The sequence below is a fragment of the Equus caballus genome, chromosome 17 (genome assembly GCF_041296265.1).
Source record: "Equus caballus isolate H_3958 breed thoroughbred chromosome 17, TB-T2T, whole genome shotgun sequence".
Classification (NCBI taxonomy): Eukaryota; Metazoa; Chordata; class Mammalia; order Perissodactyla; family Equidae; genus Equus; species Equus caballus.
The window spans coordinates 101028127-101052010 of record NC_091700.1 but is presented as its reverse complement, the minus strand read 5'-3'; the positions used below and the strand labels follow the sequence as shown (position 1 = coordinate 101052010).

General features: G+C 59.1%; 2 protein-coding genes across 9 annotated transcripts in view; both read left to right on the top strand.

Moving 5' to 3' along the window:
* The window catches only part of RASA3 (RAS p21 protein activator 3), an 89567-nt gene extending 79348 nt beyond the window's left edge, over window positions 1-10219 (top strand). For all 3 annotated transcript variants that reach the window (XM_023621903.2, XM_023621904.2, XM_070240030.1), the window contains 4 exons: window positions 1777-1985; window positions 3022-3125; window positions 8017-8200; window positions 8799-10219. In XM_023621903.2, the coding sequence (XP_023477671.1) occupies window positions 1777-1985; window positions 3022-3125; window positions 8017-8200; window positions 8799-8874 (573 nt within the window). In that variant the 3' untranslated portion in view covers window positions 8875-10219. The remainder of the gene's footprint in view (window positions 1-1776; window positions 1986-3021; window positions 3126-8016; window positions 8201-8798) is intronic.
* Window positions 10220-11334: 1115 nt separating this feature from the next.
* C17H13orf46 (chromosome 17 C13orf46 homolog) lies at window positions 11335-23290 on the top strand. Of its 6 annotated transcripts, none has more exons than XM_070240031.1 (9): window positions 12829-13176; window positions 17100-17151; window positions 17668-17755; window positions 17900-17947; window positions 18485-18578; window positions 18746-18987; window positions 20386-20453; window positions 22877-22957; window positions 23117-23290. In XM_070240031.1, exons 1-8 carry the CDS (start codon window positions 12954-12956, stop codon window positions 22941-22943), a joined length of 882 nt encoding a protein of 293 aa, XP_070096132.1. In that variant the 5' UTR covers window positions 12829-12953; the 3' UTR covers window positions 22944-22957; window positions 23117-23290. The 6 variants fall into 6 exon arrangements, with proteins under 6 accessions (XP_005601415.2, XP_070096132.1, XP_014587708.1 ...); XM_070240032.1 differs by having other exon boundaries at window positions 12830-13125; XM_005601358.4 differs by lacking the exon at window positions 18485-18578 and having other exon boundaries at window positions 11335-13125; window positions 18940-18987.
* Window positions 23291-23884: the final 594 nt, after the last annotated feature.

The following is a 23884-nucleotide window of genomic DNA, read 5'->3' as shown; positions in this document are numbered from 1 at the left end:
CCCATGGCATGGGGGTTCTCCCTGGACCCGGGGGTGTTGGCACTGTCATACCTGGTACGGGAGCTGGCACACTCACCTCCTTTGTGGGCAGCATCCTGTCTACACCCCCCCATGGCTGTCCCACGATGGGGACCAGGGGCACTGCCCCCTTGGTGGGCGATGTTCCAGCATGAACACAGGGTAAGTGGGTGTGGAAAACACTGGAAGCAGCTGAGCTGTCTCGGTCCACCAGCCTCTTAGTTTGGCTTTAGAACAACCCCTGGTTTTAGCATCATTTATTCTCTGGCCATTTCTCCTGCTGCCTTCCTCAGGGCTGTGCCCCAGCCATGACTGCCAGGCTGCTGTTGCCTTCCACCGAGGAGGCATTTTGGAAGGGCTGCAGTGTGCCCAGCCCTGTCAGAGGACCGGCCCGTGAGAACAAGTGGGACAAAATTCCCCGTCCAGAGGCGCACCCTCCACTGGGGGTCATAGCCACACAGCTCGGTGCCCCTGAGGCCTGTGTGACATGCCTGAGGGCAAGGCGGGTGGGCCATGGGCTCTGTGCGTGAGCCTTGCTGTTCCTCGGGAACTCAGAACCACAAGTCGCCCGCCCCAAATCCCTCAACGCCTGCACCACCACGCAGGTACATACCCCACCCCTTGGAAGAGGCTACCATCGTCTTTGACGTCCTCACTCTTGGCCTCTCCTCATTCCTCTGACAAGTCTACTGCAAGAGCCTTCCTAGGGTTCTGGCCCCCCACCCATCCCGAGTCTACCCCCATCTTCTGGGTGCATCCTGGCCTGCTCCTGTTGGGAGCACCTGACGCTCCCTGGCCTCAGGAGCTTTGTGCCTACTGTCCCTCCTGTTGCCTGGAACACCTTCCATCCCCTACTTTTCCTATTCAACTTACCTAAGTCCTAGTCATCCTTCTGATCTCAGCTGGTGGCGCGTTTATTTAAGAGGGTCCGTTCCTGACCCCTCCCTTACATCATGAGCCTCCCCTGCCCCCTGCACTTCGCACTCACATTTATCTTTCTCGTTGGTAGGAAGTTCACGAGGGCTGAAATGGGCATGTTGTGTCCCCAGGACCTAGGACAGCGCCTGGTATTCAGGAGTGTGTTGAATGAATAATAAATAGGAAAGGCAGTGGAGGCTCAGAGAAGCCTCAGGGAGGAGGAGTCCCCAGGGTGGTCAGGTCGGGGAGGGAGGAGCCTTTCAGATGGAGACAGCAGCATGTGAAAAGGCCCTGAGGCAGGTCTGGGGATAAGGACAGGAAGCGGGGCAGGACATGCCTGCAGGAAAGCCGGTCCCAGCTTAAAAAATATGGAGACCTAGGGAGACCAGCCCCAATGATCTAATGGCCCCAGGGGGGAAGGCGAGCTATGCTACTCCCTTGCTTTTCCAATGGGGACCCCCGAGGCCCCAGGAAAGGAAGTGCCATGGCCAGGCTGACCAGGTGTCCCAGCTGAGTCATGCTGACCTCCTCAGTCCCCATGGCCCCCACTGCTCGTGGGTTCCCCAGGGGAAGGGCTGTGGCATCTGGCTCCGTCAAGTTCAAGAGCAACAGAAAGCCCTTTGCGCCCACTGCAGGCCCTGGGCTCCTCCCAGCCTCCAGATAGGTTCCAGACCCTCCCACTGCAGGCCCTGAGCTTGTCCCAGCCTCCAGGTCGGCTCCAGACCCTTCCCCCACAGCCCCTGGGCTCACAGGCATCGATGATGATGACCGGCCATCTGCTGACCCTGTGGTTCAGCAGATCCTGTGGCGTGGCCCCTAAGCCCATTCTCTGTCCCCCAGATGTTCCAGGTCATCCAGCCAGAGCGAGCCCTGTACATCCAGGCCAACAACTGTGTGGAGGCCAAGGCCTGGATTGACGTGCTCACCAAGGTGAGCCAGTGCAACCAGAAGCGACTCACCGTCTACCATCCCTCCGCCTACCTCAACGGCCACTGGCTGTGCTGCAGGGCCTCCTCGGACACGGCCACCGGCTGCTCCCCCTGCACCAGGTAGGTCTGTGCCTCTCCAGCCTCTAGGGCCCTCCCAGCTGCCCAATGTGGCTGAGCACAGTGATCCGGCTTGGGCACTGTGCAAAGAAGTTTGCCCCGGAGCTGCATTGGGGCTAAAATGCAGCCCTGCCCACTCGGCAGGCTGCATGTGCACGGCCCGCTCTGTCCTCAAGGAGCCCATGCTGGGCCATCCTCACAAAGGCTCTGTGCAGACTGACAGGGGCCTAGAGCCTCATGGGTCCTCCCACTCAGCAGGGTGTTGGGGCCATCCCTGGGGAGTCGAGGAGGGGCTCTAGGTAGAGAGAAGACCCCAGGGGCAGGTTCTGGCCTGGTTTTTCTCAGAAGGGTCTGGAAGGATCCACCGTTCTCGCAGCCCCTCCTTGGGAAACTGAGGCAGCCCTTCCTGCCCTGCCACCAGCTGGGCCTCCTGAGGGTCATTGGAGGCTCCTCTGCCAGTCCTGGGAGGAGGCCTGGGTGCCCAAGCCCAGCAGGGTGCTCAGCCGGTCCCTGTGCCCATGTGATTCCTGAACACGGTGACCACTGCTGTGTCTCGCAGTTGAGGTGTGACAGATCCCCAGAGCTGTCAGGGCGGGAAATAGGAGCCGGCATCACAGACAAGCAGCTGAACTGGGGATGAATCCCTGCTGGGCCCTGGGCATCTGTGTCACAAGCCCCCTGTTGCCTCAGGGAGGGGAGGGGACCCGCGCATCCCCCAGGCAGCCCACCACCCTCGGGGCCCGAGTTCATCGGCTGGGCTGTTTTTGTTCCAGGTCGTCTCTTTTCGCAGCAGAAAAAGTGTGCCATTTGCTTGTTGTTCTGGCAGATCTGTGGGCACCAAGAGGTCTCTGGTTCTCTGAGACCGTGGCCAGTCACTTCTAAGTGCCCGTGTGCTGGTCACAGACCGCACAAATGCCCCAGCCCCTGTCGGGACAAGTTCAGTCTCGGCTCACTCCTCACCTTTAGTGATCTTTAAGAGAATCGGTGTCATGGTTAATAATGTTGTTCCTTCCATTCTGTTATTGCTGTGTTCGGGCAGCGGCCTCCCAGCAAACATCCAGCTGGACATTGATGGGGACCGTGAGACAGAGCGCATCTACTCCCTCTTTAACTCCTACATGAGCAAGCTGGAGAAGATGCAAGGTAAGAGTAGGGCGTGGCCAGCCTCTCATCACACGAGGTCGGTGTAGCTTTGGGGACACCTGCCGGGGTCCTGGTGACATGTAGAACTTCCTGCAGAGGTGACTTGGGGAAGTAAGCCCTTGGGGCCTCTTTGGGCCTGTGGTGGTGTTGTCATAGCTCTGAGCGGGAGAATCTCTCTGTAGGGTAGACAGCTGTCCCAGAACTGCTGTAGTAACAGGTTCTGTAGATAATCTTAAGGTGGAATCCAGCTTCACTCTCTGAGCCGCCAAATTCTTGAGAAGCTTCTGTGCCTTCCAGTGGGACATGTGCATGTGTGTGTGGACGCGTTTGTGGGCATGTATGTGCATTCGTGTGCATGTGTGTACATGTGTGAGCATGTGTGATGCATGTGGACATGCGTACGGGATAAGTGACCAGTGTGGACAGACGTGCGTGTTGTGTGTGGGTGCTGTGCATGTGTGGACGCTTGCATGCATGTGTGGACACATGAGCTATGGGCACTTGTGTGGGTGTGTGTGAAGACACGTGAGCCCTGTGGACGTGTGTGGTCACACGTGAGCATGTGTGCACATGTATGCCCAACAGCTCCAGGTGTAACATTCACAAAGTCTCATGATCCCTGACATTCTGTTGGTCCCGTGCTCTAAAGAATTAAACAGTGTAGTCTGGACACATTTGGTGACACGGGATGGTCGTCTGGGGCTGTATTTGGGAGAGGTACATGTGAGGAGAGCCCGCTGGGAGGCGAGTGAGCTGTGTTGGCCCTGTGTCAGGTCTGGTGGTTCTCAGAGCTGGTGGACCCTGCAGAGTGTGACATAGAGCTGAGCGTGCCTGGAACTGAGCCCACAGACCCCCCTTTTCATTCTCCTGACCTACACAGAGGTGTCAGTCATGGGCCATGGCCGAGGAAAGCCTGCAGTCCTGCTGTGCTGAACACACAGCTGCCCCTCTGTGAGCTCAGCCTCGCCTCTTCCCAGCCCCACACTGTGCTGTCAGATGGCTCATCTGGGGTATGCCCGGACATGCACACACGCATACACATGCACAGGCACACATGCGTGTGCACACAGCCACACATGCATGTGCATGCACACACAGCCACACATGCATACAGTTACACATGCACATACACGCAAGACAACTGAACATGTACACATGTGAACACACATGCCCATATGCAGGTATGTGCACATGCACAGATAGCAGCATATGTGTGCACATGTACACACCTGCACACACATGTACACATTCATGCACACACACACCAGAGGCTTCTCCCCCAGCAAGCATGCCACACACGGTACCTGGTTCCTAGGTCCCAGGAAGCCCTGTAGCAGTGGCCTTGAGGCTGCATGAGGCCTCAGGGTGGCAAAGACCTTAGAGGCGGAGGTGATAGCTCTTCCCAACACAGTAGTAAGAGTGACCAGAACACTGGAGGGTAGAACCAAGAACCTTGGAGAGGTGAGCCCACCGTGTGAGACACAGGTTCATTAATGAGACTGACGAGGCCTTCCACTGTCAGCCACCTTCCAGCCACCTCTCCACTCACTGCCTCGCTCTTTGCCCCTAGCAGTGGCACACCTGGGGCTGCCCCAATGCCACTGGCCCGCAAACCCCTGTGCCTTTCCTCTGATGCCACCCTAAGTATGGCTAACACCCATTTGTCCTGTGAGTCTCCCCCTCCCAGGAGCTTTTCTCACACCCATCCTGATAGCTGGTGCTCATCTCTGTCATTGCAGTGACAGTCATCTCTGATCTGTTCACCTCAATATACTGTGACCCTTTGAGAGCAGAGGCAGGGCTTCTTTACCCCACTGCCTGGCACAAAGGAGGAACCCAAAATCTGTTTGCTGGATGGGTGGATGGAGAGATGATAGACGGACAGATGATGAATGGACGGATAGATGGATGGGTAGACAAACACATGGAAAGTGTTCTTGCACACCCAGCCTCCTATTCAGTATAGCAGTTGTCTAGACAACAAGTGTTCATAGAACGTCAACATGATTGGAGGCCTCACAGCTCACTTCTAGGCACCACAGCACGAGGCACTTCTCACTTGTCTTCAGGCCTTTGCCCGGAATCTCAATGCTTTCTTGAGGCAGATAGTTTGGGTCAGAGCGTTCTGATTGCCTCGAGACACTCCCTTTGTGTTAGCTAGTCTGTCGTACTGGGCACTCAGCCCCTGGGGCTCGCTTTGTCTGATGCAGCACGCCTCTCCTGTGGGTGTGGCAGCCCTTTAGTGCTCAGAGGAAGCTGGGTTGCAGTCGCCTGTGGGAGAGGAGACCGTCAGTGTCCCCCACATCCCTCGTGTGGCCTGGTCTCGCGTGGCCACCCTCCTTGGGCACACTCTGCTTCGTTAACAGCCCCCTGAGGTGTGTGACAGTGAAGCCCAGTACTTACGCAGGCACGGACAGCCCAGAGGTCCGTGCTGCAGGCCTGAACCAGGGTTTGGGCCCCTGCACCAAGATTAACGCTAACGAGCTTCTCGAGGTGGTGGCAGGTCACCGCTGCTGTGCTGTGTCCTGGGAAAGCCACTTGTTTCCTTATCTACGAAGCAGGCATTAGTGCCCACTTTCAGGGAGTTGGGGAAGATGGAGTGGGTTGACCTCACAGGGCGTCAAGCACACAGCCATTAAATAAGCGTCGAGTGTTTCCATCCCCTTCCCGCCAGGGCACTCCGTGACCTTTTTGCAGTTGGTCAGCTGAAGGCACTGTCTCCACAGGCCTCTCTGTCCTAACCTAGGTTCAGAGCGTAGTTTAGTCCCATCCTGTACGCCTAAGGAGGCTGGAGTCATGGACCACGTCAGGAGTGTGGTCTCTTGGGTCTCTCTCCCTGCTGTCACCAGCCTGATGTCCAACTTTGTGTGTCTGAGCCCACAGTCGCCGGCCCAGAGCCGCGTGCTTCAGTCCATCCGTCATTCAGAACTGGGCATGGTGGTTGGTCAGCACGAACCACTGAGTAGCTGCCCATCATCTGCTCTGCAGCTCGGGTCCTGTCCTCGAGTTGTTCCATAACGTGTCAGCTGCCTTGCTGAAGTGGACGCAGACACTCTTGGTTTATAACCTTATCACAGAGGAAGTGTCGTGCGCCATTGGGACCCATTTTGTTTCTCTTCCCCGAGCTCAGCTTGTGATCTATTTAATAATCTCTCAGGAATTTTGCTTCTCACGTGGCTTATGGATGCCTCCTCCTTCTTGTTCTCAAAATGGCAAGCTGGTCACACACCCGGTCCTGGGACCCCCACGGGCCTGGCCTCTCGGGTCACATCCAGCACTCACCCCTCAGTGCCCCGCAGTGGGATTCATCCAGATGCACAGGCCTCAGCTCAGAGCCAGCTTTGGCACCTGCTGTGAGGCAGGCAGGGCAGGGCATGCATAGGCCAGCCTGATTTCCTCCTCCGTGAAGTGCGACCGCTGGGCACTGCCCAGCCACATGAGCCCGAGGACTGGGTGCGGCAACCTCATGGAGCAGTGAGCATGGCACCCAGAGCTCAGAGGCACCTGATCCCTCCCCTAGTGCTGTCTCCTGTGACTCCTTGTCTACACCTGCGCGGAAGACTCCTCGTCAGAGGCATCAGCCCTCCCTGCTGATGCCATGCCTGTCCTGCAGCCAGAATTCTCTGTGGCTTCTGCTCACCTGTTGTGGTTGTCAGCCCCACGTGCTTGTTTGGGCCTGAGCCCTCCGTCGGTACGGTGACGTTCCTTTGCCTCTGCCCCCTTCTCCATCTCTAACTAACAGTGGCAGCCACAGCTCACACCAGGCCCACCAGGCCCCGGCCAGGAGCCTCCAGGGTGAACTCAGTCCTTGTTGTGGGCCCCGGGGCCCCCTTTCCCAGAAAGGTGCACTGAGGCCAGGAGCTTAAGTACCTTCCCGTGGCCACGTTAGGACAGTGGTGACTGGTCTGACGTCAAGCCTGTAGCCCACACATCACCTGAAAGAGGAGTAGGCCGCGCCCGCAGGGCTCACGCAGGCACCTGGGACCCCCACCCCCCCACCCCTTCTCTTCCTCTGTTTTCCTTGTGTTTGGATCCCTTATCTTGCTCTTGTCAAATTCCGTTTTCTTTGAAATCTTAAATCTTCCCAGTTTTCCTTTGCACAGGTGTGATTTTTCAATAAGAATTAAGAGATTTCCCCTGATTTGGAAGTAAAGACAGTAAAGTAGACGCTGGAACTTTCTGTGATAAGGAAATAGCAATAGGGCTTGGTGAGCCCTTGGATGCCAGCTCACCTAGGCTGTCTTGTCTCTGTGGCCCTGGAGTGTAGGGCCCAGCTCAGGTGTGTGGGGACTGATAGGGGCCCCAGTTCAGGTGTTTGGAGACCGATTGGGGGCCCAGCTCAGGTGTTTGGGTGCTTCCCGTGGGGTCTGATGAGAGAGTCACCTGCCTAGCAGGTGGAGGTGACAGACAGGGATCCTAGGAAGCCGCTGGAACAGACTGGCTGAGAGGTGACACCTGTAAGGACAGTTTCTGGGCCCTGCATGTCCCCAGGCGGTGCGCGTGTCCTTGTAAATGCTGGGTGAGAGAAGTGGGTGGGGCCCTGGCACCCCTTTCTCAGATGGGTGTTCCTCGAGTTCATCTGCCCAGACGGATTTGGGCTGACCCCACAGGCCCTTGGCCAGCCTGGCCCAGCGTCTAGGAGCAGCCCTCTCTGCTGGTCTAGCTTGTGAGCCGTGGGGCGTGGACAGACACAGGCCACCCCAGAGAAGCGCTGCTGGAGAGGGCTGGGCCCTGGTCTCTCGCCCCTGCAGGCTTCTCCAGAGCCCAGGACTGGCCGGCTCTGGGGAGTGCTTTCTTTCTGTGCCTTTGCCATGAATGGTCAGCCCTTGCCCGAGGAGGCAGCCTGTCTGGGCTCTCTTGCTGTGCCCTGACCTCTGGCCTCTCCTGACAGAGGCCTGTGGGAGCAGATCCGTGTACGATGGGCCAGAGCAGGAGGAGTACTCGACCTTCATCATCGATGACCCCCAGGAGACTTACAAGACACTGAGGCAGGTCATCGCCGGGGTTGGGGCCTTGGAGCAGGAGCACGCGCAGTACAAGAGGGACAAGTTCAAGAGGACCAAGTATGGGAGCCAGTGAGTATGGCGTCCTGGTTGTGGGACTCTGGGTCTGGACGAGTTGGGGGCCAGGCCTGTCTCAGAGCCACCCGTGTGCAGCCTGGGGCCTGGGGCAGGCTTCCAGCCTCCCTCAGAGCAGGACCTCGCTCTGCTCTCCAGGGCCCTTAGACAGTGTTCCAGGCAGCGCCTCCCTACCCCCAACCCTGGCCCCTGTGTTGAGAGAGCCCACCTTGGCCTTTTGCTAACCTTTTGTTAACCTTTCATTAACCCTTACTAACCTTTGTTGACCACCATGAAGCCACAGTGGATACAGCCTGGGGGCCGGGTCCTGTGTCCGGTGGCCACAGCTGTACACACACCAGTCTGCGGCAGGACTGAGTACCCGCCACAGGCGAGGGCCACCCAGACATGTAACAGCACTGCGCTTCCCGGAGCTCAGTGTCCACACGTGTGTGCACATGGGCCACCTACACGCTGTGACCAGGGTCATGTGCTTCCCTGGGCGGCCTCGAGGAGCCTTTGCTGTCCATGTTGCCTGCAGCCCTTACAGCACACATGCATCCTACAGGGCACAGCAGAGTGGGCTGCCCCTCACGTGCCCCTTCCTTCCTTCCAGGGAGCACCCCATCGGGGACAAGAGCTTCCAGAGCTACATCAGGCAGCAGTCTGAGGTCTCCACCCACTCCATGTGAGGCCGCCCCACAAAGCCGCCTGTGGAGGAGGAGACAAGGTGGAACCAACGAGCAGGGGACCCGCGGTGTCAGTGGGAGACAGAGTCCCGAGCCCCTGGCCTCCCAGGCTCCGGGGCCATCTCTGTGGTTGCACTCACCTTATTCACGCTGGTGGCCGGGACGGAGCTGGCCTTTCTAGAGCGAGGGGCCAGTCATGTGCATGGCCGCAACGCGCTTCTGCCCACATGCACCTTCGCTGGCTCTGCGGCCTGCCCGGGCCCCTGGCTCTCCTTCATGGCTCTGCTTCGCTCGGCCGGACACTGAGCATCTTCTTTCCCCGGAGCCTGTGGTCCTGTGGCCGTGGCGAGGCTCCAGGCTCAGCTCTGCGATTTGGCTCCTTCCTGCTGGAGGTCCGTTTTGTGCTGGGTTGTGTGGAACGGCACTGAGATCCCAACTGGAGGACGCCCTTGGCGTTTGGGGGCACCAGGGTCCTCCTGCAGAGTTCCTGGGGGTCCAGTCTTGCCTGCGGAGATTGGAGCCTCGCCTCACCAGCCACTGAGATGAGCCAGGGGCTGAGCCGTGTCTGCTGGGCCCTCTTCAGGCACAGATTGTGTTGGTTTGCCATCCACGGGCTTAAAAGTAGAATCCACGTTTACCACCCTTTGTGGAAGTTTGGGGAAGATTTTTAAAATAGAAATGTGTATCATATTCAAGCTGTCTTTCCTAATGTTTTTAAAGGACCGTTTTTTTATTAGCCCTTTGATACAAAGTAACTCAGAACATCCAGCCTGTTCTCACTGAAGGGGAGGGTGCTGCAGGAGGGTGAAATGGGCCGTGTGTCTCACGGAGCCGATTAAAGGTTCTCCAGGGAGAATCAGGGAGGGAGGAATGCTGAGTTGGAAGCAGACACCTGCCGTGCAGACACCAGGCCCAGGAGCAGGGATCCACTGTCTTTGAAGCCCCCAGGAGCTGTCAGGGCCACAGAGGGCTGTGCTCCTCCTGGGTGGGGTCCTGACAGGGGCGGTCAGCCCCCCAGCTGTTTGCCAACTTCTCCCAGACGGTCCTCACGCCACAGGTGCCGGCTTCGGAAAGTGCTGTTCGGATGCGTGGAACCCTGTGCCTATCTCTGTTCTTGTTTGCAAGCACTGTCCCTCAGACTCTTCATCTAGATGGCAGATAGTAAGTTACTTGTCACAATAATGGAGGAGGAAAATGTTGGAAAAAGTAAACTTTGGGACAGCCATTAGGCTGCATCGAACTGCAATTTTTAACACGGATTTGTAACTTAATGTCTCTGTTTATAAGATACTAACGACTTGCAATGTATTTTACTGGCCAATTAAAGCAGACATTCTCTTCTTTCTGAGGACTGCCCACTGATCATTGCACATGGGGCAGCGGGGCAGGCGGGGAGCTGGACGACATACCTGTAATGACAGGTGAGGGCCCCCTGACAGGCAGGTCCAGCTGTGGGGCTCTGGGTCGAGCTGGAAACCATGATGCTCTCTGGGATGGAGATGTGGAGTCAGGCCATTGGAAGGTGCTCTTCTGGGAACTTACAGTGTAGACAGAGATGGGCATCCAGCTCAAGGAGGGTGGGAAGGACATGCTTCCTCGCGTGCTCCTGTCTGGGACACAGCAGTGGCTGTGGGCTCGAGGACCAAGCATAGGCCAGCCCCTGAGAGGAGGAGCCAAGAGTGACAGGCCTGAGGGGGCCCAGTGGAGCTCCTGGCTGCTGTCCGTCCTGGAGGGGAGGAGAGGGAGGAGCCAGGCGCACAGTGTGGCTCTTTTCTTTCTTTTCTCCATTTGGTTGTTGCTCAGTCGTTTCTCTAATTCCAGCCTGAGTCGGCTGTTAGAAGAATCAGGGGTCTGACCCTGGGACACAGGGGCATATGTTCCTGGGAACCAGGGCGACCGTGGTCAGCCCCTTCCCTGGGGGCGCAGATGGGGGTGGGAAGTGCTGTCCCTGCTTCTCTCAGGCCCGTCCTGTCTGCTCTGGGCGGGGCAGCCTTGGCGGTGGGAGAGGGCCAGGGCTGGTGGGGCACTGAGAGAGAAATGCATGCCCAGGAGGCCACCAGGTCAGAGGCCGTGGCACCGGTCAGCCCAGACACAGCAGGGCCGGGTGGCTCCAAGGAGCCTCGACAACTCAGACTGACATCCAGGCCCAGGCAGCAGAGAGAACCAGGAGGGCTGGAAGGTCACGCCCCATGGGAGGACGTGGAAGGCTGAAAGGAGAAAACCCTGGGGTAGGCAGCGACCAGAGGCCTCTCCCAGGAGCCCAGGGACACGTCTCAGTTGGCTTTTGGGGGACCCCAGTCTGTCCACCTATTTCCTGAAGAGAAGAGCCAGCTCTAACGTCCCACCGTCCAGCCATCATCTATCCAGCTCTCCCGGTTCTGGGCCTTGGGGTTGGAGCAGACCCCCTGAGCAAGCCAATCTCGATTGCCGGGCCCACCAGGCACCTGCACAGGTTGCGTGGCTGGCAACCTGAGCCCACGTGGCCAGGATGCTGCACACTTGTTTGGGGACAGAAGTGTGAATCAGGGAGTCTCCGGCACCTGGTTCTGAGTGTTTGTGACACAAGTGCTATCACTTGTTGTCAGGGAAGGACCTACCATGATTTGTCCCCCAGGGTCTTGATGACTGAGGAAGAGGGCACCAGCAGTGTCCCGTGAGGCTGTGTTACAGGCTGAATTGCGTCTCCCAAAACACTTGCATGAAGTCCTGACCCCAAGACCTCAGCTGTGGCTATATTTGGAGACAGGGTCTTTGAAGACGTGGTTAGGTTACACTGGGTCACTGGGCAGGCCTGATCCCACATGATCCAGGTCCTCATAAAAGGAAGAGTTGACAGTGACGGACAGAGGGAAGGATGGCCTGTGAGGAGACCACGTCCACACCAGGAGAGAGGCCTCAGCGGAACCAGCCCGCCCAGCCCACAACTCAGGCTCCCACCTCCAGTGCTGAGACTATGTGTGTGCTGCTCGAGCCACTGTCTCTGCTGTGTGTCACATCTCTGGTGTGTGTCATGTCTCTGGTATGTGTCACATCTAGTGTGTGTCACATCTCATGTGTGTCACGTCTCGTGTGTCATGACTGGTGTGTGTTGGCTCTGGCAGGTGTCACATCTCGTGTGTGTCATGACTCTGGCATGTGTCACATATCTGGCATGTGTCACAGCTCTGGTGTGTGACATGTGTGTGCGTCACGACTGGGGTGTGCCACGGCTCTGGTGTGTGTCACATCTGGTGTGTATCATGTCTGGTATGCATGTCATGGCTCTGGTGCATCATGTCTGGTGTGCATCACGTCTTGGCGTGTGCATCACATCTGGTGTGTGTCACAGCTCTGGTGTGCATCATGACTGGTGTGCATCACATCTGGTGTGTGTGTCATGGTTCTGGTGCATGTCTGGTGTGCATCACATCTGGTGTGTGTGTCATGGCTCTGATGTGCATCATGTCTGGTGTGTGCTTCACATCTGGTGTGCGTCATGTCTGATGTGTGTCACATCGTGTGTCATGGCTCTGGTGTGCGTCACATCTGGCATGTCATGTCTGGCATGTGTGTGTCATGTCTGGCGTGTGTCATGGCGGTCCCAGCTGCTCCTGCGGATGGCAATGCTGCAGCAGGTTTGTGAGTCCAGTTTGCCAGCCGTCCTCAGTGCCCTCTGAGGCCGTGTCTTTACAGAGACCTCCTCTCACGCAGGGAGAGGATGAGGCCGCCTCCGCATCTTCGTCCCTTTGCCCAAGTGTCTGCACCAACTTTGTCCCTGAAGGAAGAGACTGACTCTTGGCTCTGAGATGCAGACCCCGCGGCAGGCGGCCTTGTCCCTGAGGGCCCATGTCCCCAAGGGCCGTTCCTCTGCCTTCTCTGGCAAGGGACTGGCCAGTGGGAGGCCCAGCACATCCACTCCCCAGCCCTGTGGCCTGCTGCAGGGCTGACCTCTGACCTCTGACTTGGCGGTGATGTCACAGGGGCCACTTAGCAACTGGGGGCACACTCCCGGCTGCTGGTCGTGAGGGCGGGAACCATGTTCTCCATCTGCAGGCGTGCCTGAGAGCCACGTCCTCCTCCTGAGACCTGAGGGCGTGAGCAGAATGGAGAAGGATGCCACAGCCGCTCACCGCAGGCACCGGCCAGGCCCCGGGGCACCTCCCTCCGGGGCAAAGGCCAGTGAGGCAGCCGAGCTCCAAAGGAGCAGGAGCGTGGGTGGCCTGCTCCAGAAGGGGGACCCCCCGAGCTGCATCAAGAAGCTGTGCCGGGAGTCAGGTGGGAACACTGCGGGCGCCCCCTGCCCCTGCTCAGACCCCACAGGACCAGGTCAGTGTGGTGCTCCAAGGTCGGCAGGTGGCAGAACCAACCTGGGGCTCTGCGGGCAGCCTGAGGGCCAGGGACCGTGTGGCAGCTGCTGCTTCCAGGGAGGGTGGGGATGGAGACGTGGGAGAACACACAAGGAAGCGTACCTGGTTTATAGTGAGGCCCAGGGTGACGCCGTGCCTCCATTGGGAGCCACGGCCTTGGGAGGGTCAGCAGGGAGCCTGGAGGTGCCACCTGTCACCATGAGTGGCACGGGCAGCTTTCGCACATATGGTGTGTGGTTTGCACCTGGCATGGGCGCTTCCCACTGCAGTACATCCCTCAACATGCCAAGCAGGTCATGGTGCGGCCGAGTGGGGACGAGCACCCAGACGCCCTCATCCTCTGTGACTTGCGTCTGGAGCACAGTGACCTGCTCTCCCGTGTGGGCGGCCATCTCCCTCACCAGCCCTGGCACAGCAGGCCTCACCCTGGGGGACCAGGGATGCTCCTGTCACCTGCCAGGGCCTTGGCAGCCCTGGCCTCGCGGGACATCCACACAGCGCATAGCCCTGTATGAGGTTGTCAGGGGCGCCTGGAAGTGAGCCCAGTGGGCAGGGAATTCAAGCCGTGCGCGACTGTAGAGGCAGCGCTGTGAGGAGCTCGTTCTCCAGTTTAATGCCCAGAGATGCACTACTGGAGGAGGAGGCGCCGGGGGCCGCGCAGGGGCTGCTGTGTGGCTCTCCCCACGACCTCCTCCTGTGGAACCCCCGAGCAGGGCCACATGACCCCAGGCTCACACAGGAGAAGCGGAGTACCCAAAGAAGGAACCATCCTGAGTCAGCTGAGGAAACTGTGGTGGAAGGAGGGCAACTTGAGGACAGCGTTGCGGGGCCGTGGGGCGCTCAGCTGAGGAGGGGCTCAAGGTTCCGGACACTCCCACCCACACTGCTGGGTGTCCCCAACGGTGGGCGACAGAGAGGCCTCCACCTGCGCACTGTCCCCTCAGTGCCAGGCCCCGTGGGAGGGGCTTGGCCTCCCCCGCGTCGAGAGCCCGCAGGATGCAGACCCCAAGGCCCCCCAGCCATGCGCACTGCCGTCCACATCGTAAAATGAGACGAGGTGATGCAGCCTCGCCAGGGGTGCGGACTGACCCGGACGGGATGCACACACTCAAGGGGAGCAGGATGACATCTGCCTTATGGGCAGGTGGGAGGCAGAGAGAGTGAGGACACCTCTGAGCCGGTGCGAGCAAGTCGCTCAGGGAAGACAAGGCTGTTCCAGGAGAGGAGCGCAGGGACCCGTCGCTGTGTTCTTGGACTGCCCCAAGCCATGGCCACCTGCCTCTGCCTAGAACCCTGCCCTGCTCCCCAAAGAACCTCCCGGCTCCAGCAGCTGACTCTCCGCAAAGCCTCCCAGGCCTCCCCTCGCCCCGGACTCCCCTCGCCCTGGCCTCCCCCTCACACAGGCCTCCCCCTCACACGGGCCTTCCCTCCCTTCCCTCACCCTGGCCTCCTCTCACCCTGGTCTCCCCCTCACACAGGTCTCCCCTCGCCCCAGCCTCCCCTCTCCCTGGCTTCCCCAGTGGCTCTCCCTAGCACTCTGCTCCTGCTCCACCGCCCCCACAACATGACCCAGTGCTCAGGGAGGACGTGGGGGAGGCACAGATGGACCACTAGCCATGCTGCACAGGCAGAAGAAGCAGCGCGCCCCCAAAAGGCCCCACTGGATCTGCACAATGGGGCCTCACCGAGTTGCAGAGTCAGCACTGGCTACTGAGGGGTCCGGGAACCATGTCACCCCTCCCTGGCCAGCCTCGTGCCTTTTCCACACTTTCTGATAGTTCACTAACCGCAAGAGAACTGGCCTAGGCCACCTGGCCCTGCCCTACCCCGCGGCCACCCAGCCGCACCCGACCCGCAAGGGCTCCTCATGCTGGAAACAGCTGGCGCGTGGTAGGTCAGAGGACCGTTCCAACTCTGGCCAGAGAAAGCCAGCAGGGATGCGCTGTTCACGGCCTGGAGCTTCTGACTGTCCCATTCTCCTGAGACCCCGAGACAAGCCCCAGCCGCAGGTCACAACCCTGCCTTCTACCCGCCTGGCCACTCAGCAACCAACTCGCGGAAGGACGGACCGCTCATCGCCTCACGGGTGCGGGACCAAGATAAACACAGGCTCTTTCTTAGCAAACGGAGCAGGGGAGCCGCGAGCGTGCCAGAGTTTGTACTTCCTGAGACGAGATGTGTGAGACGCGTTTCCAGGCCCACAGCCTTTGGAGCAAAGGAAACTCGTGTTTCTCTTTCCTAATCTTTCCCTTCTCATTAGACGCATGTTGTAGGGAGCAGCAGGGTCTCAAGATCTGCCTGGGACAGCCGTGTCTTCTAAACACATGCACATGTCTGCACACACAGACACATGTGCACACATGGCCTAGGGGGCTGCTGAAGATTTTCCAAAAGAAGTCAATTTTTAAATCTCTGCCAGAAAACTGTGGATTCTGAGTTGTCTCAGTCCCCCTATCTGGCCTCTTCTCCTGAGGGACATTATGAGAGTTCCCAAGTTCTAGAATATTCTCTGAAAACACAGCTCCCCTCTCCCCACGCTTCGTCTGCCGGGATAGCATAGCACAGACCAGCATGGGTCCCGAGCCGGTGCTGAGCCGCAGATGAGAGAAGGATAAGAGAACTTGGTTCTGTCTGCGGGAAGCACAGACCAGAGATGAGAAGGTCTGATGACCAGCCAGGCCGTGTGTGCCGAGCCTGGAGGCCTGGCCATGACAAGAGCTCCCCCAGGCAGGTTGCCCAGGGCAAGGTTCCCCGGGCCTGTGGAGGATGGTGTTGGAGGATGGCAGGGCCCCAGGACTCATTCCAGGGCAGCGACAGCGCGAAGGACCAGGTGGATGGGCCCCCGGGGAAGCTGGGCAGACACAGGCCCCTAGGGGAGCCCGGCCATCACCTCCGCCTACAGGCACCTGGCCCTGGGGCCTGTGAGCTGAAAGGACACCGAGTGGTGTCGCTGATCCAACCCTGCGCTCTATAGGGAATCCTCCAGGACCAGGTCACTCAGAGGCCCCAGGCCTCCCCTCAAGAGCAGGATGGAGAGCTCAGTGTTGCCCTGGTGTCTGTGCCCCGGCCTTGGGTGCATGTCGGGCTGGAGGACCAGGCTGTCATCTCAGCCGTTCCAGGCTCAGATGTGGCCACACAAAAGCAGGACCTGGAGCCCCTCGGAGGCTCCATCTCAGATCCTAAGGAGGGTTAGGAAACCCTGGCTATGTGAGTCCTCCTCGAAGGCCAGCTCATCCGCGAGCCCCAAGGAGAAATGTGCTTAGAGGAGCCACCTGGGGAGGCTCTGTCCTGCCCAGTCACCCATTGTGGTTTCACCTCCATTGATGGTGGACGGCCGCTGTGCACACAAGAGTGTTGGGGGGGCTCAGGGAGCCACGGTGCCTGCTGTCCCTCGCGCCAGGACAAAGATCCTCACCACCGGGTATCTGTTGGCACTTTTCTTGGAAAAAAGACCATCTACCTGCAGCGATGCCGTCAGAGGAGCCAGGAGGAACTGGCGGCCAGAGGACTCTCCCAGGCCAGCCGGGTGTCCTCATCCTGGACCTCCATGAGGTCTCCGCTCTGCTCTGCATCGGCTGCTGCCAGCCCAGTGTGCCGTGACTGGAAGACGCCAAGGGTCCCATCTCACATCTGCTGTGAAAGCAACGCCGTCAGCCCTGCCCCAGCTCCCCGGGCACATGGGTGGGCCTGTGCTCCAGGGTGAGGGGTTAGAGGGCAGTATCCTGGGGCAGGCATGGGGCAGAACCGTTGGGATGAAAGTCTAGACCCCTTTTAGCTGTGACCGTGGGTCCAGGTGGACAGTGGCAGCCAGTCCCAGGAGCCTACGCCTGCTGTGGCCACAGGACGGAGGTGCTGACGACCAACTCCACCCTTTTCTCACAGAGTCTGAAGACCAGGGAAAGGACCTCAAATGTGACCCTGAGGAGGTCACCAGGTAAGAGACCAGCATCCGTCCGCAGAGGCGGTGTGCAGGGGCACAAGGAGGATGCAGGAGACGGCACCAGGGGCCCAAGGGAGCTGCAGGCGTCCTGAGAGCAGGATGAGGCAAGGTGACACGAGGGTCTCAGGGCAGCCAGCCCCCCCGCCCGCCCCTCCTACTGCATAGCCCAGAGCCTGGAGCTTGCGCCTGGTCGCCGAAGTTCCCTGGGAACTCCGAGGAGGTGCTGTCTGTCATGCGGACGCTGGCCTTGGCCTCCATGTTGGGGATGGTCTGGACAGTTTGCAGATCCAGCCTCTAGGGGCACTGCCCAGTCCCTGTTCCCTCTGCCCGCCACCCACCCTCCTGCCCCAGGAAGGAGAAGGCCCCTCACACTCAGGACCCTCGGCCAATGCGGGCGACGCGCAGGTTCCAGCGTCTTCCAGGCTGCCCGATGCCCAGGAGGGAGGACATGTTGGCTGGAAGCCGTGTGCCTACAACGCCGGCTCCAATCGCTGCCCTGCTTCCCCACAGTCACGCAGACCTGAAGGAGCACAAGTGGGAGGAGAGTCAGCACATCCTCGGGAAGGCAGACCGTGAGAGTGGAACCGCGGAGCCGGAGGTGGAAGAGAACAGCTCAGGGGCCGGGGGCAGGGGCAGCAGGTGGGGAGGGCCCGGGGGCCAGCCCTATCCTTTAATGTCCCCGCACGCTGGCCTCTTGGGCCAGAGTCTTGCCTTTGTTTACCTGTTTGGCATCTTCTTACAGGAACAGGACCCCGAGTCCCCACAGCTGGAGGACCTTCTGGAAGAGGAGGTAAGAGCTTTTCCCTCAGTCACAGAAATCAGTCAGGGAGGCCTGTCAGGCCCAGTCCTGCTGGACCCTGAGTGTGCTGCGGACACATGGTCCCGGGTCATCTTGTGGGGCGGTGCTTCAGGCTGGACCAAGCCCTACCTCGAGCCCCTGAGAGCCTTCGGGGTCAAGCTCTGTTTTCTTGGCCCGAAGCTGGGGCATCCTGGCCCCAGCTCACCAAACGGCAGAGACGCTCAAGGTATGCGGGGCCCTGACAGGAGGTGACCACCAGCCTGACCTGGCCCAAGATGCCCCCCGAGCCACTGCCCTGAGGCGCTTGCCTGAGACGGCAACGCCGTAGCCAGAATGTTCTTCTTCCAAGGGAAGGCGGCTTTCCTTCTCAGCCGATCGCGTGGTCGGGAACGGAGTGGCCGCTGGACAGGCTTCTCCAGGACTTGCAGCGACAGCCCTTGGCATGGTCCCGGGGTTCTGGGGAGGCCTTCGCCCACCCTGCCTCTTCTCTGGGTGTCGACTAAAGTGCTTGTTGGAAACTCATTCCAGGACAAGCCAGGCTCCAGTAGCGGCCTGGGGAAGCAGTGCCTGGGCGGCCAGCCTTTCCTGGCAGGACGGCATCCTGTGTGGCCCAGCTGCGCAGGTCTGGGTGGGCGCAGGGGGCCACCTCAGCTCTGGCATCGCCTCGTCCCCACAGGCCCTGGTTCTTGGAGGGCGAAGGCTGGGAGGCCCTCTGGCATCTCTGGGACCCGAAGGGAGGTGCAGAGGGAGAAGTGGGAGGTCAGCTTTTCTCCCCCAACCTCCCCCCAGAGCCAGCCTGTGACAGCGCACCATCCACACGGCCACCTCTCCCCGCCCAGCTTCCCAGCAGCCCCATGAGCGGGCCAGTGTCTGGTGGTCCGGGTGGTGATGGCCCAGGGCCAAGAGCCCACTATCCCAGGAAGTCTCCCCTGGCCCAGCTCGTCCATGCCCGTCAGCCATGCCTCTTTGGTTTCCATTCACAGAAGCCATCTGTGTTTGTGGAGATTGATCTGGGAGACCATGCCGAGGAGGTAAAAACCCTCAGACAGCAAAGCCAAACCGCACACTGGGAAACGCTCGTGCTCAGGCCTCAAGGCTCTTCCGAGGAGCTTGCCCCTCCCTGTGTGCTGGAGGCTGAGGCAGAGACGAGCCGGCAGTGCCAGGAGAGCTCAGGGTGTCGAGGATTGGCCTGGGGGCCAGAGGGCACCCTCACCTCTTTGTCATCCTCCCTCTCTCCAACCTGCATGCATTCCAGCACCGTCGGAGATGCTAAGGCCTGGATCACCCTCGGGGTGCCTGTGGGCCCCGAGAACCTCTTGTGGGATCAGGCTGAGGTGGTAGAAAGGACACACGCTTAGGAGTTAGCAGACCTGGCCCCCACGTCCAGGTCTACCAGTAAATGATCTAACAAGTCACCATACCTCTCTGTCTCGTCTGTGAAATGGGGACCTTAGCAGCACCCGTACCCCAGTGTTGTTTTGTAAAGCCCTCAGAACAGTGTCTGGTACCCAGAAAGCCTCAGTATTAGGTATCACCATCACCACTATCATCATCACTATCATCACCACCTACACCATCAACACCACCATCATCCTCATCATCACGATCATCACCACCACCATCACCATCATCACCATCATCACCACCTACACCATCAACACCACCATCATCCTCATCATCACGATCATCACCACCATCATCACTATCATCACCATCCTACACCATCAACACCACCATCATCACCACCTACACCATCATCACCACCGTCACCATCATCACCACTGTCACTACCATTATCCTCATCATCACCACCATCATCACCATCATCCGCATCATCACCATGATCACTATCATCACCATCATTCATCACTGTGACATCAGCATCACATTTTCTGTAAAAATGAAGTGGTCAACCTAATGGCCTGTCTGGGTCTTTCCAACACAAATATTCCAGGATGTCTTTCTGCATTTCTCTGCTGCAGTGAGCAGTCATCTTTTCTGAAGTTCTCTCTTGGCAAATTTAAGCTCCGGCTGGGATCATTCATTCCCAGATCGTTCCTTCTATCTCTTTGCCCTCAGAATATGCTCCACGGTGAAGAGAGCTGGTTACTAACCCCACCCACGGCTGTCACAGGGGACCACATGTTCTAAGGACTGAGAGAGGGTCAGCCAGTGGCAGAGTTGGGACTAAGGCCCAGGTCCCCTGAACTATGGTCAGGAGGTCACGGTGACCCACATCCAGGGCACTGTTCCTTGGTCAGGGTCCCGACTTGGAAACTTCCACTCGATGGTGCCACATCTCATAGGAGGACATTCAGGCCCAGCACAGTCTTCCCCATGCAGCCCTTGGGCAAGTCCAGCAGGTCTGGCCTGGTGCCTGTGGTTAAGTCCCTCCCCAGGCCCTCAAACTGCTCCGCTCTTTCCCACAGGTGGCCACGTGTGCCACGAGAGAAGAGAAGCGGTCCCAGATGGACGTGGGGGATTTGTCAGAAGATGAGTGAGTGATACAGTAGCTTCCCGTTGGGGAGGTCAGGGAGACTTTTCCTCTGCTGTGGTTGGCAGGCCCACCTGCCTCATGTGGCTGGACAGGACTGTGCTTCCCCTCTTCTCCTGGGCATGCACAGAGACCTAAGCTTTTGTCGAGGCTGGAGGGGCTGAGAGGCAGGAGACAGGTCATCTAACCGCCTGGGCTTAGGGACAACCTTCACCCTGAGCCGCACCTCACGCCATAGCCAGACCCTCTCTCCACCCCCATCAGCCAGCAGAACGGCCAGAAGATGAGGGAGGGAGAAGAGAAGTTAAGCGGGGGTGTCACCGTGTGGCTGTGCTGGCTTCTCAGGTGGGGTTTTGGCTGCAGAGGTTGCAGACTTGGTCCTGCAGGCAATGGGAGGACCTGTCACATACAGCTAGTTTCCTGACAAGTGGGCCAGGCCTCGGGGCCTGACTGCCTGCACCCCAAAGCGGTGGAGAGTGTGTAGGGCCAGCGAAGCCCCACGACTTCCTGAGTCCGTGAGGGTCCTGGGAGCAGGGGGAATGGGATCCATTTTATTTTAACAATACAGAGAAACACAAGGAAGAAAATGGCAATTTACCCTGCTCCCACCTCTTGGAATCAATAGTTGTGTTAATGTCTTGGCTTATGGGCTTGTACATTTTTTTTTTTTCTGGGAAACATTGGCCCTGAGCTAACATCTGTTGCCAATCTTCCTTTTTTTTCCCTCCCCAAAGCCCCAGTACATAGCTGTATATTCTAGTTCTTCTGTGTGGGCCACCTCCACAGCATGGCTGCTGACAGACGAGTGATGTGGTTCTGAGCCCAGGACTGAACCTGGGTGACTGAAGTGGAGCATTGCGAGCTTTAACCATGAGGCCATCAGGGCTGGCCGTGGCTTGTACTTTTTTTAAAATAAGAATTTCTCTATTTACTTGATAAAACTGATACATGATCATTCTAAATAATGGAAACGATGTGGAATAGCACAACAGAGAGGGAAAGCATCAAATCAGGGGCCTGCCCTGTGGCGTAGTGGTTAAGTTCTGTGTGCTCTGCATTGGTGGCCCAGGTTCACGGGTTTGGATCCTGGGTCCAGACCTATACCACTCATCAGCCATGGTGTGGTGGCAACTCACGTATCGAGGAAGATTGGCGCAGATGTTAGCTCAGGGCTAATCTTCCTCAGCAAAAAAAAAAAAGCATCAAATCAGCAGATCCCACCTCTGAGAACAGTGAACAGCAGGGCCTGCACAGGGGCACAGACTCAGATGAAGGCCAGGCCTGTGCGGAGGGAGTCTCCCTGGAAGATTGTGGCGTCATCACTCGGGGCTCACGGGGCAGTTGTGGCGATTACTGCCTTTCCCGATGTGTGTGTTCTGTGAAGAAGGTTCACTCTGGCTTAGCTCAGAAGACTGCATCTCCCTGACCTCCACTTGCACAGCTGGCCACACCGGCTTCCACCAGGACATGAGAGCTGCCTGTCACCCCAAATCCAGGTGGAAATAGGCAGGCTTTTCCCGAGTAGATCTTTATTTTTCTCGTCATTTCTTGGTGGACATCGTGATGGATTCAGCCACACTGGACACAACTGGCTGGCTTTATTTTCTGCCCCAAGGGCTGGACAATCCTGGCTCCACCCTCTTGGTCTCAGCACCCCCACTCCCATGTTCAGCTGCCCCAGAAAACCTATGAGACAGGGCCAGTGCCTAAGAGCCAAGCCAGCAGGGCATGGGAGGGGTCTGTGGTGGGCCCTCCACGTGGCCTGGCCTGGACACTCGCTAGGTGTGGTCACCTGTCTGTCCCACTGCCCTACTCACCTGTAATCTCAGTTTTCCTCTGAGCCGAGGCTTCTCTGTCTAGCCCTCTCCCTCAGGCCCGTTCAGGTGGTGGGGTCAGACCCTCCACATGCTACCTGCCCAGTGGGACCCTCTGGCTCTGGGCCATGGGATCCCTGCAAAGGGAAGGGAGGCTGGAACCTCATCCCAGAGGCAGTCTTGGTTGGAAGTGGAGACCCCAGAGACCGCCCCACAGGGAAGGGAGCACAGGCCCCCAGGTCCTGGACACGGCAGGTCAGGCACAGGCATCATCCACCTGTGATACCTGCACAGCCAGCCTTGGGGCCTAGGGACGACTTGGCTCAACTGAGCCTTAGGGTCCCCCATGTTCATGGGCCCTTCTGGCTCAGGCCTCGGAGGGAGGAGCACAGAAGACGGCGGGTGGCTGGCAGGCCAGCTCTGCACCGGCGTCCGTGTTTGTGCGAGGGCCCTGGAGCCGCCCCTGGCTGGCAGGTCCTCGGCTCCTGAGGCCTGATGAAGTTGGAAGGGAGCCCCTGTGGTGCGCTTTTGGGGTGGAGGAGGTGCCACACGTGGCCTGGGGTTCCGTGGCCAGTGGGGGATACCTCTCTCACCCTCTCCTGTCACCTCCAGGACCAGGACCAGCTGGGTGTGCTGTATCCCCTACTCCACCAGGAAGAAGGTGAAGCAGAGCGTGTAGCAACCCCAGGGAAGGTAACTCAGCCCGGGAGACGTGGGAGGGGGCTGAGCGGGAACCCGGGGGTCAGGGGCTGGAGCAGGGGCTAGGCCAGCCCTGACCCCCTCCCAGCCCGCCACCTGCCCCCTCTGGCCAGTAACCGAAGGTCTCTGCTTCCGTCCCCTGGGGTTGGCCAGACCGAGGGACGAGGGACACAGACAAGCAGCCCTGAGAAGCACCACGCGGCCTGTTGCAGGGGCGCCAGCACCATCCCAGGCATGACCCAGACCCGCCGGGCGAACGATGCACCATCTGTTAAAAAGACACAATAAAGAGTGAACAGAAGCTGTTCTCCCCTCCGGCCCTCGAGAGAGCTTGGCCCTTCCTTCCATGTGTCTGATTCCACGAAACATACGGTGGGGAGGGGAAGCGAGCTCAGGGCAGGTGGCATGTGGCTGAGCCTCCAGGACATGTGGCCCTGATAGTGGCCGTGATCGCACAGCCCATCCTCCTGAGCCCATGAGCCCCAGAAGCAAAGTCACTTCCCCATGGGGCCCAGAGTGGGCTCTGCCCTCGGCGATGGCCCTTAGGCTGGGCCACAGATCTGCCTGGGGGCCCGGCCCCAACCAGAGGCGACCCCAGGGCATGCCAGGAGCCCCAAGGGGTCAGGTGTTGTTCCCTGAGGACCCGGGGCTGAGCTTCACAGGGAGGCCTGGGGCCCCGTGTGCCGGGGCCTGTGGGAGCCAGCAGGGCCGCATTGAGGACATCACGATGGGCACCCACTTGCTGGGTGGGGGCAGCAGGCGGCGGCCCACAAGGGAGACTGACAGGCACCCCAAGGTTCCCTGCTCAGCCCGCGAGTCTCAGGCAGGTGGGTGCAATCGCGATTTCATGTGCTTCAGCCCGAGGCTGGGAAGGTGGGCCCAGAGCGTTCTGCAGACACACCCCACCACCCACCAGCACAC